This window comes from Ictalurus furcatus, chromosome 9 (assembly GCF_023375685.1).
Source record: "Ictalurus furcatus strain D&B chromosome 9, Billie_1.0, whole genome shotgun sequence".
NCBI classification, from domain to species: Eukaryota; Metazoa; Chordata; class Actinopteri; order Siluriformes; family Ictaluridae; genus Ictalurus; species Ictalurus furcatus.
In genome coordinates, this window is record NC_071263.1 from 10,581,971 (window position 1) to 10,602,123 (window position 20,153).

General features: G+C 42.2%; 1 protein-coding gene across 1 annotated transcript in view; it reads right to left on the bottom strand.

Annotated features, from left to right (window-relative positions):
• Window positions 1-19,582, bottom strand: part of insyn2ab (inhibitory synaptic factor 2Ab) — a 33,895-nt gene extending 14,313 nt beyond the window's left edge. The window contains exon 1 of the mRNA XM_053633590.1: window positions 17,958-19,582. Coding sequence (XP_053489565.1) covers window positions 17,958-19,072 — 1,115 coding nt within the window. The 5' untranslated portion in view covers window positions 19,073-19,582. The remainder of the gene's footprint in view (window positions 1-17,957) is intronic.
• Window positions 19,583-20,153: the final 571 nt, after the last annotated feature.

Below are 20,153 nucleotides of genomic sequence, written 5' to 3' on the forward strand. Positions count from 1 at the left end.
CAATAATATAATTTGTAATGAAAATCCTGTCAGATATGAGTATTTGTAGCACTAAAGTGATGCAGATACATATACAGATAGTGATGTTGCATTACACCCCTAATGTAAAGTACAGAGTTTCTTTCTATCTAGAGTGTATGTTCAATTTATTTGCAATGTTTGCTGACTTCCAGATTTCAGACTTAAGACTAACAAACTATTCATATTCCGTTGGAGTTTAACAATTAATAAGATTTCTAATGAGAACTGTGTAAACGTTTACTAAAAAGTCACATGACTATAAAACGGAACCTGCAAACCACGTCATCAGCCTCTGTTATCTGAAGCGAAGACACTATTCAAGGCATGCCCCAGTATGACAAAGCTACGCAACATCTTGTTCCCTTCTCAGGGAACATGGTTACATACGTAACCCAGGTGTTCACTTTCAAATGGAACTCAATGTTGCATGAACTTCACTCTGTGGGAACAAGTATAGTCACTCTGTCATACTGAGGGTATGGCCTGTCACAGAGGCTTCAGCAATAGGGGAGTGGCTGGCCGAAATGGCGGCCACATAGACCCTAATTGTAGAAGGACCCAACCTTGCTGAGAAATGTTCCTGTAAGAACTCTGTAGCCATTGTGCAATTTACTGGGTCTCATTGACATTCCTAGCATTTCAGCTGGTCTCTACAACCTTGGTTGAGAGACTGGAATCTATGAGCTGGTGCCCATCAGGGAAACTCACCATTTCAATGGTTCCGGCTGAAGGTGATAAATCAACCCTCTGGTTTGAAACAGTAGATCCCTGTGAACAGGAATCTCCCAGAGAGTGCCGTCCAGCAGAGATATTATCTCATAACTATATATGGGCTGGCCCATAAGGCCAAACTATAATACCGAATGAATGTGTGTGGCGTAAACCACCTCACCACAGCACACACATCCCTTAAGGGTACCCCTTAGATAAAGCCTTTGAGAAGGCGACCACCCTAGTGGAATGAGCCCCTATGCCCAGTGGGGTAGTGAGACCATGCCTCATAAGCAATAGAGATTGCTTCCACTATCCAAATAGAGATGTTCTGCCTTGATGCAGCATCACCTCTACTGTCACTGCCAAGCAAACCAGAAACAGCTCTGACTTACGCCACTGGCCGTAACTGTGGATGTTAGTACAAAGAGCCCTCACTGGACACAGTAGGTGCATTCTTCCCTGTTCCGGTGAAAGGAATGGAGGAGGGGAGTAAGCCTGCAACACTACTGGCTGGGCTGCAGAAGCTTAGGAATAATCCGGCCTAGGATATAGGGAGGCCTTGGCTAATCCAGGGGCAAAGTCAAGGCAGGAAGGGGTAACAGATGTCAGGGCCTGCAAAAAGAGCTACCTTTAGAGTCAGAAGTATCTCCAAAGCTGACTCTAAGGGCTCAAATGGGGCGACTGACAGACCTTCCCGGACCACAGAAGGTCCCGGGAAGGTATGTTGGTCTGCAGATTGGCCTCAGCTGCCTGACAACATGCATACACCTCAAAGTTAGGACTGTAGCTATTGCGCAGTTACTGGGTCTCACTGGTGTTCCTCACACCACGATGAAACAGTTGCTACTTTAATGCATTTCTCGTGGATGGTGCTATAGCATTTAACATGGACTCTACAACCTCGGTTGAGAGACAGGAATCTATGAAATGCTTCCCCTCAGGGGCCAGGCTCACTGCTTCTATAGTTCCAGCTGAGGATGATAAATCAACCCTCTGGCTTCAGACAATAGACCCTGCAAATGGGAATTTCCCAGGAAGTGCCATCCAGCAAAGATATTGTCTCCAAGAATCAAATTCCAATTGGCCAATACGGTGCTACTAGGAGCAGATGTAGCACGATCTTGACAAACTCTTGCGAGAGCCTGTGGGAGCAGAGCAATCAGGGGAAAGGAGTACAGATTTGACCTTGGTCACGTGTGTACCATGGTGTCAAGCCCTGACCTTTGTTTGTTTGTTTTTTTTGGTGTGGGAGTGAGAGAAAACCACAGAGGGCAGCATGTTGTCTCCTCGGAGGCAAACACATCCACTTCTGCTCAGCTGAACCTCGACCATATGGACTCAACCACTTGTGGTTGGAGCCTCCAATCCCCAGGCCTCAGTCCCTGCCTCAACAGGATGTCTGCCTTCACATTCCAGTTGCCTAGAATGTACATTGCACTCACTGACAAAACTTCCCCTCCACCAGAGAAGAATTAGTTGAGCCTGCCAAAACAGGGAGTGCGAACATAATCCTCCCTGGTGGTTGATATATGAGACCACTGCTGTATTGTTTAACACATGGTGACCTCTCAACTGAGGATAAAGAATTCAGTACTAGGAGTATGGCCCACACTTCTAGGCAATTTATATGCCACACTAGATGATGGCTGCTCCAGATACCGTGAGGGAGGCTGCTGCCATAAGCCCCAACAGTCTCCATATAGACTGGAGGGGATGCCCAGACCTAACTTTATTTTGCTCAATGTTGATAGGATTGCCCCATGCGTGTTGGGGATAGACATGCCCTCATCATAATCAAATCCCATATAACTCCTAGAAAAAGTCACTATCGACTGGAGGAGCAACTTTCCCTGAAGTTAAACCTGAGCCCCAACTCCTCACGTGGGCAAGAACAACATTTCAATGTTGAAGCACCAATTTCCTAAACTACGATAGAATTATCCAGTCCTCCAGGTAGTTTAGCACACGTATGCCCTGGAGTCACAAAAGAGCCAGTGCGGCATCCATGCACTTTGTGACAGTGCAAGGGGATAAAGCTAGACTGAAAGGAAGAACCGATATTGATACATGTTTCCTCCAAACAAACCTCAGGAACTTCCTGTGACTGGGCAATGGAACATGTATCTTTTTTAGATCTACTGTCACAAACCAATCAACATCAGGCGTCAACATCCTGAACCTGAATGTCCAAAGAGTCCGATTCAAATGACGCAGATCTAAAATTGGCTTTTCTTTGGACCTGGAAATAACTGTAAAACCTCCCTCCCTCAAAGAAGAGGTATTTGTTCTATGGCTTCCTTGTCCAAGAGAGATCTACTTCCTGGGCTACTGTCAGGCCCTACTTTGTGCTGACTACTGTGGCGAGCATGCCTCTGTAACAGGGGTAGAGCTATGAAATGGACCTGATACCCTTTTCTATGGAGGACAGAACCCATGGAGACACATTTGGGAGTAGTTTCCACTCTGCCAGATGGTCTTTAGTGATGTTAACTTTCCACATTTTGTTAGAAGGAAAGCATAAGATTTTCATTGCCCTGTGACAGCTCACTGACCAGAGAAACTGAAAACTTGGGACGACATTGGCTATGGGAGCCCGACAGTAATACTTCCAGTGACACTGGGTCACTAGTGTTTATTGACGATGTGACAGAAAATAGAAGCAGCTGGATTAATTCTGAAGTGTATAGGAATATATTGTCTGCTCAGATTCAGCCAAATTCAGTGAAGTTAATTGGATGAAGTGGTGCTTCACTTTACAGATGCACAATGACCCAAAATATACTGCAAAAGAAACCCAGGAGCTTTTTAAAACAAAGACGTGGAATATTCTGCAATGTCCAAGTCAGTCACCTGATCGCAACCCAATCGAGTATGCATTTCACTTGCTGAAGACAAAACTTAAGGCAGAAAGTCCTTCAAACATACTACAACTGAAGACAGCTGCAGTAAAGGCCTGGCAAAGCATCACAAAGGAGGAAACCCAGCATTTGTTGATGTCCATGGGGTCCAGACTTCAAGCAGTCATTGCCTACAATGGATTCTTGACAAAGTTTTTAAATTGAACATTTTATTTATGATTATGTTAATCTGTCCAATTAAATTTGAACCCATGAAATAAGGGAACTGTGTATAAAAATGGTTGCAATTCCTAAACGTTTCATATGATATTTTGTTCAACCCCTTGAATTAAACCTGAAAGTCTGCAGTTCAATTACATCTCAGTTGTTCCATTTCAAATCCATTGTGGTGGTGTACAGAGCCAAAATTATGAAAATAGTGTCACTGTCCAAATATTTGCGGACCTAAGTGACATATATCATAACTATATATATAGCGTTGGATCTGGAGGAAAGAAGGAGATGGTCTCCGAGCTCACACAACACTGAGGGAACGAGAAACTGAGTAGCTTAGCCATACTGGGGCATGCCTGTGAATCGTGTCTTTGCTTCAGATAATAGAGGCTGATGACGTGGTTTACAGGTACCGTTTTACAGTCATGCAATGCATGAAATGCCACGTCACCTGACCATGGCAGGCATGATTTCACACAGACTAAAGACACTGGTCATGCACAAGGGCGCTTCCCACAGTGTGAAGCTCACACAACGTTGAGTTCCTTTTAAAAGGGAACATCATGCTAAATGATCTAAGCCTTCTTGTGGTTGTGCCATTTTTGGATGTGCTATCTCAGAGTTTATAGAGGGGCTCTTGTCTTACCACTATACTTTGCTGCAGGGAGCTGGCACAACATCTTGTGCTAACTGTAGGCTTTAGATCAGTTCACACTGGGACAGGCTTTTTGGAGTGGAGCCCTGTGTTTACAGTACAGGAGTATGACACCATGCTTCACCATTAACCTGTGAAAAACACCCTGTAGCCTGCCTTACATTACACACTGCATTAAAATATGTTCATGTCGCTTTACAGTGGAACCATGCAGTGTTTCAGTGTGCTGCTGAGATATGGATCATGGTGGCATCATTTTCATTATTTGCTTGTGATATTATGTAAAAGAACAATGGCTGGAAAACACAATGCTGCTAAAAAATAAAACAGGCAGTAACTGTTTCACTGTGCAAAATTATTTACAAATCTAAAGCATTATTTATTGAACTGCCTATAATCAAGGCCTGAAATTCACTCCACTTTTCACTTCACTTTTACCTATCACTTCATAAACCATACATATACAGTGATGTGAAAAAGTATTTGCCTGATTTCTTCTGTTTCTCTGTCTATCATAGTAAATTATTTCAGAAATTAAGACAAAATCTAAGATAAAACAAAGGCAACCTGAGTAAACACAACATACAGTTTTAGACGATAATGTTGTTTGTTGAAGCAAAAAAAAAAAAGTTATCCAATACCAACTAGGCCTGTGTGAAAATGCATTTGCACCCATAGTTACTAATTCCCCAAATCTATGAAACTGCATTCATAACTGGGTTCAGCTGGACTAGACACAACCAGGCCTGATTACTGCAAACCCTGTTCAATCAAATCAACACTTAAATACAACTTTTTCAACAGCATGAAGTTGGGTCTTACCCAGTATCACACTGTGACAAAATTGAAAGAAATTCCAGAAATGATGAGGAAGAAGGTGATTGAAATACATCAGTCTGGGAAGGGTTACAAAGCTATTTCAAAGTCTCTGGGACTCCACAGGACCAGAGTGAGAGCCATTATCTCCAAATGGAAAAAACTCAGCACTGTAGTGAACATTTCCAGAAGTGGCTGACCAAAAGGTCATTGTTTATGTCTCCACCATAAGAAAGACACTGGGCAAAAATGGCACCCATGGAAGAGTGGTGCGGAGAAAACCACTGCTTACCCAGAAGAACATTAAGACTCATCTGAATTTTGCCAAAACACACCTTGATGATCCGCAAAACTGGAAGAATGTTCTGTGGATTGATGAGTCGAAAGAGGAACTGTTTGGAAGACAGAGGTCTTCTTACATCTGGCGTAAACCAAACACAGAATTCAACAAAAAGAACATCATACCTACAGTCAAGCATGGTGTTGGAAGTGGGATGGTGTGGGGATGCTTTGCTGCTTCAGGGCCTGGGCAACATCTAATAATAGAGGGAAACAAATTCTGCTCTCTACCAGATAATCTTAAAGGAGAATGTCAGGTCTTTAGTCCGTAAATTGCAACTCCAGCACAAATGGATTATGCAGCAAGACAATGATCCAAAGCATAAGAGTAAGTCCACCTCTGAATGGCTCAAAAAAAGCAAAATTTAAGTTTTAGGATGGCCTAGTCAAAGTCCTGACTTGAACCAAATGGAATTGTGGGCCACAATTCCACCACAGTGCTCTGATCTCCAGTTATCTGAAGCGTTTGGTTGCAGTTATTCCTGCTAAAAGTGGCACGGCCAGATTTTGAGTTTAAGGGGGCAATTAGTTTTTCACATTGGTGATAAGTGTTGGATAACTTTGTTCCCTTTCAAAGGGAACTCAACGTTGCGTTTAGCATAACAGTATGGGAGGGCCCCTTGCGCGCGATCGGCATCTGAAGCTTGTGTAAAATCATGCCTATTTATAGGCCTGCCATGATCAGGTGACATGGCAATTAAGCATGTTGCATGATTTAAATATGGCACCTGTGAACCCTGTATCAGCCTTATTATCTTCAGCGAAAGACTGCATGTCAGTTGTTTGTGCAAAGATGCTTAATTTCCTCTCTATCTTTTCTCAAAATCTCTGGACATTTCTATCCCTTTAAAAAAGAGAAGAAAAAAAAAGGAATGAGCGACAGAGAAAAATATGAGTGAGAGAATTCAGGCAGTGTGTTACGGCTTGCTCCCGTTTCATCATGGGGAATAGTGTACACTTTCTGGGTGAAGTGTCTAGGGGGTCCATATGGCAGAGGTTTGGCCAGGCGGGATTGCATGTGTTCGCCTCCGAGGAGACAACACACGGCCCACTGTGGTTTGCCCTCACTCCTCCCGCACAATTAGGGCTGAACGCCATGGTGCACATGTGGCCGTGGTCACATCTGTATGCTTTTCCCCCAATCGCTCTGCTCCAACAAGTTCTAGCGAGAGTTCGCCAAGACAGTCTATGTCTGCTGCTAGAAGCACATTATTGGCCAGCTCGAATATGGTCCTCATAGATAATATCCCTGTTAGATGGCACTCCTTGGGAGATTCCCATCTGCAGGGATCTACTGTAGACCCAGTGTACTGCGCAATAGCTACAGTCCTGGAGTTCTTACAAGAACGTTTCTCAGTGGGGTGGGCTCCTTGTACAATCATTGTTTATGTGGCTGCCATTTTGGCCAGCCACGCCCCTGTTGATGGAGCCTCTGTGGGCAACATCCTCTAACTTCGAGGTTTATGCATGGTGTCAGGCGGCTGAGGTCCATCTTCAGGCCACGCATACCTTCCTGGGACCTTTCTGTGGTCCTGGAAGGTCTGTCAGGTGCCCCATTTGAGTCCTTAGAGTTGATCTACTGTCTTAAGCCGGAGGGTGGATTTATCACCCTCGGCCAGAGCTATGAAAACTGTGGGACTGGCCCCTGAGGGGCACCAGCTCATAGATTCTGGTCTCACAAATGAGGTTGTAGAGACCATGTTAAACGCTTGAGCACCATCCACAAGGAAATTGTACGCGCTCAAGTTGTGGCTTTTTGTCTTGTGGTGTGAGGAACGTCAGCTAGACCCAGTGAATTGTGCAATAGCTACAGTCCTGGAGTTCTTACAAGAACGTTTCTCAGTGGGGTTGGCTCCTTCTACAATTAGGGTTTACGTGGCCGCCATTTCGTCCAGCCACGCCCCTGTTGATGAAGCCTCTGTGGGGCAACATCCTCTAACTTCAAGGTTCATGTGTGGTGTCAGGCAGCTGAGGCCCATCTGCAGGCCACGCATACCTTCCTGGGACCTTTCTGTGGTTCCTGGGCCCCATTTGAGCCCTTAGAGTTAGCCTCTGAGAAGCTTCTGACTCTAAAGGTAGCTCTTCTGCTGGCCCTGACATCTATCAAGCGAGTAGGAGATCTACAATCTCTCTCTGTTGCCCCTTCCTGCCTTGGCTTTGCCCCGGATTAGCCAAGGCCTTCCTGTATCCTAGGCCGGATTATATTCCTAAAGTGCTTACATCGGCTGCCCACCCTGTGGTGTTGCAGGCTTTCTGCCCTCCTCCGTTTCTCAAACCGGAACAAGAGAGGATGTACCTGCTGTGTCCTGTAAGGGCTCTCTGTACTTACGTCCACCGCTCCAGCCAGTGGCGTAAGTCGGAGCAGCTGCTGGTCTGTTTTTTGCGGCAACAGTAGAGGTGATGCTGTGTCAAAGCAGCGCATCTCTAATTGGATAGTGGAAGCAATCTTTATTGCTTATGAGGCATGCAGTCTCGCTATGCCTCTGGGCATAAGGGCTCATCCCACTAGGGCGGTCGCCTCCTCGAAGGCTTTGTCCAAAGGGGTATCCTTACAGGATGTGTGTGCTGCTACAGGGTGGTCTACGCCACACACATTCATTCGTTATTACAGCCTGGATATTCATTCCACCCAAGGCTCGAGTGCCTTGAAGTTACCCTCAGGCTTGGGTGTTTTTGAACAGGCCGTACCCTCGGTATGACGGAGTGGGTATTCTCGTTCCCATACTGTTATGCTGAATGCAACGTGGAGTTCCCTTTGAAAGGGAACGTCTGTAACCCTGTTCCCTGAGAAGGGAATGAGACGTAATTGCCATGTCACCTGATCATGGCAGGCCTATAAATAGGCATGATTTTACACAAGCTTCAGATGCCGGTCACGCACGACGGGCACTCCCATACTGTTATGCTAAAGGCAACATCTCGTTCCCTTCACAGGGAATATATACACAAAAACAGAAGAAATCATGATGGGGCAAATACTTTTTTACAGCACTGTATGCTAGATAGCACTGACACAAATAATATGTGAGCTAAAATGACTTCTAATTTGTCATCATCTTTGTTTTATTGTTCTGAGACAGAATGAGCTGAAATATTGGAATGCATTTTAACAGTCATGATAGTTGGCGGTTACCAAACTTCAGTGCCAATGAGAGTGAAGTAATGACTGCTGTACTGTATACTGATACCAAATGATAGAAATGTGTGTAGTTTCTTTTCTTTTTTTAAAGATATATTATAGTACATTAAACCACCCTGCCTTCATACAGTCATGTGAAAAATAAGTACACTCCATGGAAATTGTTGGCTTTTTTTGACATATTTTGACAAGCAAACATTTGATCATCTTTCAAACAATACCTATTCATTAAGTTGATATAATTGAACGTAGGGATGAAACGCTTACCGTTTCATGATAAACGACAATAAAATTGCCCGATGGTTAGTATTACCACATCACATTTAATTATCATTAAAACTGTGCGCGATTATCATGATTTGTAAAACTCACAGTAAATGCTGTCCACACACACCCAGCATGAGTCTGACATGAATCTGAAGTTTGGTCATATTTTGGATTTTATAAAACTGCTGAGGGAAACTTAATAGGAGATAGTAACTCTGTCTGCAGAGCTTTCCAGAAGAAAGTTGCTGCGAAAGGGGGCTTTGGCACTTCATTGGCGCTTTTCCCTCTTTTGCCCCTTTCTTTTAAATTGCTTATGAATGCCTATGCCACCGTGCGCATTTCACTTTCGCTTTTGAATTAGCAGCAATTCGGGGGTGTCAATTGCTTGAATGGTTGGTTCATTATTATTCTTAATGAAAAACCCAACAACAACAACAAATCAGTACAATGACAAACCCGCTTATATTAAATCAAATTTTCCGCCATCATCTTGTCAGTCAGCTCGCCTCACGCTTCCTGTCAGTCAGCTCGCTTTCATCACATGATAAATGAAATCTGACTCCTTCTGACCTGTGCTTCTCTCTGACTCTGAATCTGACTCATCCGGCTCATGCCGAATAGAGCAGACGCGTTCAGTTTTTAAGTGTAGCGAACTGTTCTCTAACTGAACTAAATGATTATAATTACTATAAAAAAGCAAACTGACAGTGGGGGCAGTGCTGCAGTGGGCAAGTGATGTAATCGGTGTGCGGCCAAACATTGCGTACCGACTATCGCAGCAAGCCTAGTGACAACTGTCCATCACTTTATAGTCAAATATAAAACTTGTTTAAATGGTTTCAGTGTGTGTATCAGTACTTTTTGTACATTTTCAGAACATGTTAATAATACCGTGATAATACTGTTAAGCGTGATCATTTTGGTCATGATAATAGTGATGTGAAATTTTCATACCGATACATCTCTACTTGAACAAAACCACAAAGAAAATTTGCTTTTTCAATCATTTATTCAACATAAATATCAATAGATGTGATATTCTTTTGTGGAAAAAGTAAGTAAACTCTTGGCCTCAGAAGCTAGTATTGCCCCTTAGCAATAACTTCTATTAGGTGTTTTGCATAATTGTCCACCAGGCTTGCTGAAATTTTTGACCACCCTTCCATTCAATATTCTTTCAGGGTTTTCGTGCATGTACTGCAAAATCTACATGTAAAATCTACGGAGCCCCTAAAGGGACATGGTGGTGGAAAAAATTTGTGATTGGAGAAAAAAAAAATTTCAAAGCTTTTGCGTTCCCCTGAGAAACTTTTGCGTTCCCTCGCAAAGGTAGCCTACCTGTGGTGTTCTCTTGTGAAACCTGTGTTCTCACGAGAGACCTCTGAGCGATGGTTCATGCTTGTATCTTCACAGCATCACTTGAGTAATTTTTTTCATCAAGACCATGCTCTTTCGTGTAATATCCTTTTCAGATGTCTTTCACTTACGCCAAAACCATACCTCGAACTAAGCACAGACCACATTTCTTATATTTGAGTCCAATTTCAAAATAAAGCTCTTTGAACCACTCCATTGTTAACCTACGGAGCTGTCTGAACCACCACCAGCAGGAAAATAAACAGGAAGTGTTTGACCGAACTCATAACAGGTTTTGCGAGGGAATGCAAAAGTTTTGCTAGAGAACGCAAAAGTTTCTCGGCGGAACGCAAAAGTTTTTCAAGAGAACACAAAAGCTTTAAAAAAAAAATTCTCCCATCCCAATTTTTTTCCACCACCATGTCCCTTTAGGGGCTCTGTAAGAATCATCCCCACAACACTTAAATGTGATTCAAATCCAGGCTTTGACTAGGCCATTCCATAAGCCTCCATTTCTTCTTTTTGAGTCATTCCTTGGTGGATTTGCTAGTGTACTTAGGATCATTATCCTGTTGAAAGGTCCACTTTAGGTTCAACTTCAACTTTCAGACAGATGGCCTCACATTATCTTCAAGCACTCTTTGATCTGATGCAGAATTCATAGTTGAATCAATGAATGAAAGCTGTCCAGTCCCTGAGGCAGTAAAGCAACGCCAAACCATATCATTTCCACCACTGTGCTTCACAGTTGGTATGAGGTGTTTCTCCTGAAAAGCTGTCTTTGGTTTGCGCTAAACATGTCTGCAGTTACCCTGCCCAAATAACTCGATCTTTGATCCGTCTGTCCAGTGTGCATTATTCCAAAAGGCTTGGTATTTCCCTATAGTCTTGGCAAACTGTAGTCTTGCATAAGCTTTTTCCTGGCACACCTCTCATGCACATTGTCATGTAATGGAGGTTGAGACAGATGCAAGTTCAGTTAGAGCTTTTATTGAAGAGAATATAATCCAAAGGGCAAGGCAAAATCAACGAGGACAGACAGAGATCAAACAATCAGGCAAACAGACTAGAGCAGGGTCAGAGTCACGGGAAAAACAGAATCAGAACCAGAATCACAACACAATAGAACGGCTTGGTAATGACAGATCAACTAGATCAACTGAGCGTTTACTTCGCAAAAACGTATTGCGATTGAACAGTCTCTTTTAAAGAGTGGTGTGATTGTGAGTGTGATTGGGAACATGTTTGTAGTCTGTGGTGCATTCTGGGAAATTGAGTCGTTGATTTGCTGTGATATGACACAGGTCAAATTTGTGCAATTTCTTTCTGATTGTAGAACCATGCACTTTGAAACCAACAGTTACAAGTCTTACTAGCAGATCCTGTGATTCAATTATGGCGTTCTGGGAGACTTCTTTTTGCATCAGACGATCTGCTCTTGGGCTGATTTTTGCTGGGACGGCCAGTTCTGGACAAATTGGCAGTCGAAATCTGCGCCATTTGTAGATTATTTTCCTTACAGTGGAATGATGCATTTCAAATAATTTGGAGATCTTTTATATTCCTTGCCAGATTCATAGGCATCCATACAATTTTTTTCCAAAAGCCTTATGGAACTCTAGATTTTGGCATGATGACACCACACACCTCAATAGCAAAGGGAACGCCAGACACTGGATATGAGAGGGGTATAAATAAAACCAGTTCCACCTGCACTCCCTAAGCAGGTTCTAATCACTGGCACCCAATCTTGAACACCTGATTTTATTTTATGGATTTGTGTCATTTGATAGAGTGTATCAGCTTTATTAATAGGCATGATTTCAAAGAGGATCAAATGTTTGCTTGTTCAAATATGTCAAAAACACCAACAATGTTCATGGGGTGTACTTATTTTTTTCAAATGACTGTATATCCCAGCTTTATGCTGGCTTCATACTTTGTTGATTCTTAGCTGTATGGTAGCATTTAAACTATGTATACTCCTGCTTGTGAATTGTGTATATAAGGTACATGACATACACTTTATGACCAAAAGTATGTGGACACCCGACCATCACACCCATTTGTGTTGGTGAACATGTCATTCTGAAAACATAGGCATTAATATGGGGTTGATACTCTCTGTCCATCTAGCTCAGCCTCCACTCTTCTCGGAAGGCTTTCAGCTACATTTTGGAGTGTGGCTGTGGGGATATGTGCTCATTCAGCAACAAGAGAATCTAGTGAGGTCAGGCACTGATGTCAGGTGAGGAGGCCCTGCATATGCAGTCAGTGCTCAAAGGTGTTAATTGGGGATGAAGTCAGGACTCTGTGTAGCCCACTTGAATTCTTCCACAACAATCTAGTCTTCAAACCATTTCTTCATGGACCTCACTTTATGAACAGGGTATTGTCATTCTGAAAAAAGTTTAGACTAGGCCTCTTGGTTTCAGTGACAGGAAATCATAATGTACAAAGACATGCTAGACAATTATTTGCCTCCAAATTTGTGTCAAAGTTTGGGTATGACCCACATATGCGGGTTGTGGTCAGGTGTCCAAATATTTCTGGCCATATAGTATAAGTAATAGATATTATAGTTGCACTCTGTTAATACTGGATTATTAATTGTGATAATTGTGCACTTTATTGCTGCCTATAAATTGTAGTAGTGAGTGTTTTTACTTTTGAGAATCATGCTCAAATAGGAAGAAAGGGAAGATGTGTACAGTATTTTTCATTTGTTCTTGTTTGGTGATAAGAAGGGTACTTTTTTTTTTTATAAATCTCACCAACCTGTTGTTTACTATTTTTCCATTACTCACCCCAGTGCTAATTGTCCAGCAGCTTCTTCTTCTATATGTTTCAAAACATTCACTTTTAACTGACAAATCTGGTGGCAATTCACTTTGATTTATGTTACGACCCTCGCTTCCCCACAAGCCCAATGTTAACCTGTTTTTAGAGATGAACAAAAAGAGTTGCAACATAAATTATAACAAAATAACCCTGGCTTATTGATTTTACCCAAGACTGGCAACATTTCACCCCTATTTCGTAGGTGGCAAGTGGCTCTTTCTACAATCTATAATCATATACCAGCAGAAACACATCCTCCTTTCAAATGTACATCCTTTGTGTATTCTCTATGAACACATGAGAAAGCTCTAAAAAAATACACGTTTTCTCAAATATGGCATCCCTGCAGGGGGTTGCTTTGTGAGCACTATTGTCAGCCAGCTACAGGCAATCTGTTGCCAGTCTGGATAGACTGTTGAGTAATTGACATGCTAACGAGCCAGCCGTGATAATGATCAGAAATTAGTTTGGGCTGCTGAATTTCTTTTGGATACATTGTGGAACAACAGTCCTTAGAAAGTACTGTTGCAAAAAAGCCTACCATTAGCTAATGTATACTCAAAATGAATACCATCAAGCAAAATGATTACTCCCAGAGACAGTTAAGTATTACAGCCTATCTGTGAGACAGTCAAAATAAAGTCAGAATCACATCTGGATCGCTAAAGTATTAGTTTGGGGAGTGTGGCACACAGTAGAGTAGAAATTTTGTTCAAATTTTTACTCCACAAATCATTTAGCACTCTAAATAACACTAAATAAAACAGTGTAGACTAGAGATGTTTGAGACTCTCTAGACTAATGTATGTATGTAGTATGTATGTATGTATGTAGTCCAATGTATAGACAGGTGAACTACTAATGTATGAAGGATATAAACTACTAATTTTTTATTTGCCAGAAAAGTTCACATGGCATGTGTGTATCAGGACTGAGATCTAACAGACAACTAAAACAGAAAAGGAGGTTTGTGCTTTCATATGGGCAAGCAAGTGGTCAGATTTAAAACTCAAATAAAGTCTACGTATATTAACATGAGCATGTGGCAGTCCTGAGTAACTGACTGGTTAGGGTAGCGATGGCTTAAATTAGGCTACTGGTTATATTTTGCAAAAGAGAACCAACTAATTGTGTTATAAAATATTGCAGGCTGGTACAAATAAAAATTATATCTGCACAAGCAGGATTAAAAACACTCGAGGGATATGACATTGAGCTTCTGTCAGAGCCAGAACTCACTGATCATACTAACAGTGCTGGCATTTCAACCTCTGAGTTTTTTTTCCAGTGTTTTCCAGTGTTTCTAGAGGTATAGTGGTAGGATTCATATATAATTTAAAAATATATATATTCGGATGAGCTTGCAATTTTTCAAAATTACTGCAGATTTTCTGCAGATTTGGGTTATGTGACATCATCACAACGCACATCCAGCCAAAGCCCTCTTAGATTCACGTGCCTCAAACATGAGTACAGCTAAAAGGTTGCATTTACCATCAGACATCACTGCGAAAGTGTGCAAAATAATTTTGTGAAATTGCAATTTTGACAATTCAATTCATTTCCACAAAGAAAACACAAAAAACTGCAAGTTGCATCACAGATTTTGAAAAAAGCCACAGCAAAGTCAAGCTATTTTGGCCACAACCAACACAAAAAACTCAGCAAAATCCTGTATGGACTGATATTTGGAGTAGTGAACAAATACATATAGAAGTATTGAGTTACACCCCCAGTAGAGACGCTTCAAGATTCTATAGAAAGCTAAGTCCATCTTAGTGAGCATTATATATTAGATGGCAATATAATGCTAGAAATGCTGGGCACTTTGCTTTTCAGGTCTCACCTTGCATGTCCAGGCCATGCTGCCATTTGGTTTAAATTCGATGCTCACAGTCTGAGGAACACAGAAAATCCCTTGGTGGCAGCTCTCATGGCCAGCTGAGACAAACAGGAGCTTTTATGTGCCCCTGCTGCTCTGCTTCCCCTCATGAACACAGCTGCTTTAAAGACAGCACAAGCCTGAGTAGGGGATCAGAGGGTGTCACTCTAATAATAACTGCAGAATGGTAGGAAGAATCTCTAACATGAACACACACACACACACGCACACACACACACACACACAGACATACTCCTTTGGAAGATGAAAGGCCTGCCTGATGAGGCACTACTAATTGAGGCTGTTTGAGTGGTGGTTTTGTGCTTCCAAGACCATGTAGGGCTTTTGCTTCTCTCCTAGTGGGGAATTAGCCAGTACTCTGCTGTTTCAGTGTCTATGTGGAGCAGGTTTTAAAACCATTAGCTACCCTACACACAGCCCTGATGGCCCTTTACTGCTGATACAAAGGTGGTTTTGCCCAGGTTCACTGGCCAATTTAAAATAATCAGGGAAAATGTATTTTTGGGTAAAAGACGCACCAGGTAACGCTAAACTAAGGGTGTCAAACACATGGCCCATGGGCAAAGATCGGCCCAATAAAGATTCTAATCTTGCCCACCAAATGAATATAGAGTTTGTGCCGTAAATTTAATTTGTCTGGTGGAATGTAACTGCATTAAAATATTTGTGAAAAAGAGCTAGTCTCTGTTAATTCCACTAGGGGGCAAAATAGAGCAATAAAGGCTGGCCGTAAATTTAATACTGACAAAAACGTGCTGAAGATACACTATATGGCCAAAGATGTGTGGAAAACTGACCATCATACCCATACGTGGGTCTTCCCCAAACTGTTGCCACAAAGTTGGAAGCACACAATTGTCTAGAATGTCTTTGTATGGTGTAGTTTTAAGATTTCCCATGTTCCAGTATGACAATCCTCCTGTGCACAAATCTAAGATAACATTCAACCCCACCAAACATCTTTGGGATGAATTGGAATGCCGACTGCACCCCAGGCCTCGCCTGACATCAGTGCCTAACCTCAGTGCCTTACCTCAGTAGCGCAAATGTGGCTGAATGAGCAAATCCCCACAACCATGCTCCAAAATCTAGCGGAAAGCCTTCCCAGAAGAGTGGAGGTTATTATAACAGCAAAGGGGGACTAAATCTGGAATGGACATATTGGTGTGATTGATCATGTGTCCACAAACCTTTGGCCATATAGTGTATGTAATTCTTCATTAGAAAGCTGAAAATGTTATTCTGTAACCATGTCTCTTTTCAAAAGAATAAAATTTGAGATTTCAAAGCGATGGGGTTGAATATTTATGCATTCTTTTGAACTTTTATTTGTAAATTATTTTGAAAACTATCTTGATTTTTACCGCCAATATAATATATAAATTTTCCCCTCAATATTATGGGCCATACTTTCATATAAATACCAATAAATAAACACATTTAACAGAAGATGTTGTTGTGTTATGCTGTTTTTGGTCTGACCCACTGGACATTGGACTTAGTGGAATGTGGCCCACAACCTGAAATGAGTGGCACCCCTGAGCTAAACAAACTTTTTGTTAACCTTTAATGATAGTGTTGATTGTCTTCACTATGGATCACAGTAATGACAGTACATGACACTTATACTATACTGTATTACTATATGTGACAAGGAGGAGGAAGGAGAAGTCAGGTTGCGAGGATGCACAACTGCCACTGATTTGGTTAATCAGTGGGAGAGAGAGAGATAAAGGCGTGGCTGGAAGCGCCAGGTGGAGAGAGAGACACACACGTGCACTTTGCATTTCGTTCTGTTTTTGTGTTTCTGTTGTGATTTACGTTCTCTTTATTATTAAAGTTTATGTTGTTGTTCAGCCGGTTCTCACCTTCTCAATGCACAGCTTTGATGTTTGTTACATTATATAATACACAGATGCCACATGCATGTAATACAAACTTGCTACACATGTATAACTCTGTAGCAATGCTGTCAAATTGAGAATCCCCGAAATTCACTCTCACTGGCTTTCACTTTTAGCTGTAGGTGATGTTTGTCCTGTATATTAACATTTCCACTTTCTCCCATAATATCATCTGCAAGCCTGAGCTAAAAGTGCATTCATCCCTTAAACACCCAGAACCTTCACCAAGTCCAAATCTATATTGCATACTCTTCAGACATTTCCTAATAGTTTCAATGTAGTTCGTAGTAGTTATATATATGCTTTCATTCAAATAACTAAATAATAAGCCGGGCCTTTAAAAGGTTTAAAGCTTATATGTGGTCAGACTTCCAGTGTTGGACTTTTTTATGTATGCATTTTTGCTCTGTTGTAAGATCATAAGCTTATGGACATAGCCAGGACTCTGTATAAAGGGGTATGCAATGGGAATGTAAATGCTATAGACATGGCATCACTGTGCCATACACTAGGGTTTTGGGAATTCTACTCTTCTGCAAGCATCTTGTACTGAAAGGATGCTCTCAGAATGGATTATAAAATCACTGTTTATTCTGCAGTGGGTATTTTTTTTTTGTGAGGAGACATTATATGAAGGTTGGCTCCATGACTATGGTAGAGGTGTTAAATATATGGTGCAAGGATTCTTCAGGACAGATACAGAGATACTTATGAAGGGTGATGAAGTCTTACGAAGTCTTACGAAGTCTTACGAAGGGTTATTACAACATACATAATGTATTACCCTAACAACTGATTCAGATTCACATAGGCTCATCTATCTCTCCATGAACACTGAACCTTGTATTGAGAAGGCACAGATAACTGCTGTGATATGGTGAAAGTGTAGCATTTGAGTGGCATATGTATTTATATATAGAGTGTGACTCACCCCTCCCGCTGTGCCTCTCCTTTCTCTAGTTCCTGAATGACCCCCAGCAGCACTTTAATGGTCTCCTGGCTTGAGCTAATGAGAGTCTCCATGGCCTGCAGTTGGGCTTTCACATCTAAATCTGCTCCAGGCAGCGAAATCATCTGCCCACACACATGACTCCTGGTGACTTCTCGGGTATCTGTAATACCAAAGCCATAGCTACCATGGAAGTGAGCCTGACTGGTATCCTGGGAGGGGCAGCTGGCAGCACGTGGTAAGGTCTGAGACTGCAGACCATTCAATGGTGCAGGATTTTTCTTACGCTTGCACTGCACTGAGGGACTATCCAAACATTCCACTTGCGTCAAAGATGTCCATGCAATGGGGCCTGTGACCTTTGAAATGGCACCTCTGTCCTGCAGAGGTTGTATTGATGAAGATGAGGAGGAGCTTTTGGTGCAGTTGGGCTCTTGTTCTGCTCCCACTTCACTCTGACTGGGTAATCCTTTGTGCTTGGAGCTGCTTCCTTGGGAACACTCTTCTTCCTTTGAGTCTGGTTGGTGCAAGTTTGTATCTGTCTCCCTGGCTTGACCTGAGGAACCAAGGCTGCTATCTGGGCACAAATCCTGCACATCAGCACATGGTGGCATACTGTGCAGAAGCACTCGCGTCTTCTGTACCCTTGCCCCATGTGGCCTTTCCTCCTCAGTGGCTTGCACTTCACTTAAGAACCCGTTGTTTTGGTTCTCATAGTTCTCCACCAGAGCTGTGTGTTTAATAGTGTGCCCCTTTTTGCGCTCAAAGGGGAAAGTCTGATAACGCTTCTTTAATTCGGGTGAGGTTTGCACTGCTGTGCTCTTGGTCACATTGGGTATGGAGCGACGTGCCGGCATGGTCAAGTACCTCTTGTGTACAACCTTGCATGAAACAGAGCGCACCCTGGCACCCCGGGCTAGACGTGCTGCCTCATTCTGGGCCTCACAGATGTCCTTGAAGCGGACCTGCAGGGCCTTGTTCCTTTTGCTCACTACGTCCCCACTTCTACTGCTCTCACTTCCGAGGGTTGGACCTCCGGCCTCTGAGTCCGACTCTGAATTTGACAGGACGCAGGGGCCTGCCTCCTTACTAACCATCACTCCTATGTGAGAGAGAGAGAGAGAGAGAGAGAGAGAGAGAGAGAGGGAGATGGGGAAATACAGTGCTTAAATTGACAGTGATTGCAGCTTCAGCACAGATGGCCTAGTTTTATTTATTGCTTAACTCACGACATCCTGGCAGACAAAGCTCATTTTTCTCCCTGTTTTATATAGAGGTGGAAGTCACAGCTGACATTGAGCTTGCTGAATTCAGACTCATCTCTATAGCAATGCTTGGTGTGTAGAAAAGTTCTGAATGAGGTAAATACAGTATGCATGCTGATAGTTCTTTTGTAGTGTTAGACTATGTAGTCCCATTTTTGACAGCAAATATGGAAACAGAAAAGATTAATTAAGATAGGACAATCGGATAGCATTAGAGATGAGGGTCTGTGCTTGCTGAGGTTTAAAATCTTCCTGAATTGTACAGTATTTCATATGTTGCAAATTAAAATCCCCTTGTCAAATTTGTAACTCACTCATAAGTAAAATAATCATATCTCTTAATTTCTGATTGACTTCATGTGTTAATGGAGATAACATAACACCAGTGCTTCATCAAAAATGAACAGTTGGTGAAAATTCACTTATGAACAGAGCCAAGCAGTTAGGGAGGGTTGCTACAAAAAAAGACTGCAGACTGTTTAGTGCACAAATTGTCACAGGCAAAATGTGTCCGTTTTGCAATTTGTGACAGAGCTGCAATTAGGAAAATATAAAGTGACTACTTGAAATCACATAACCCGGTGAGTAATAGACTACAGAAAAGCAGAGGGATGAAGACATGGCAGTCAATTCACAATCCTGAACCTCAGCCTGCCCATTTTTTGTTTGTCATCCTACCCTTGAAAGATTTATAGTAGACTCAACTCTACTAACAAATTTGTGCATGGAAAATAAAAGGCAGTGCCATGTTTGTCCCTACTTTGGACATTTAAACAGACACTACAGTAAGATTCCCAGTAATGTCACAACAGCTAAACTTAGAGGTATGGTATGTACAGTTCCTTAAATTAGTATTCACCAACTTGAACTTTTCCATCTTTTGTAGTGCTAGAACCTGGACCTGAAGTGGACT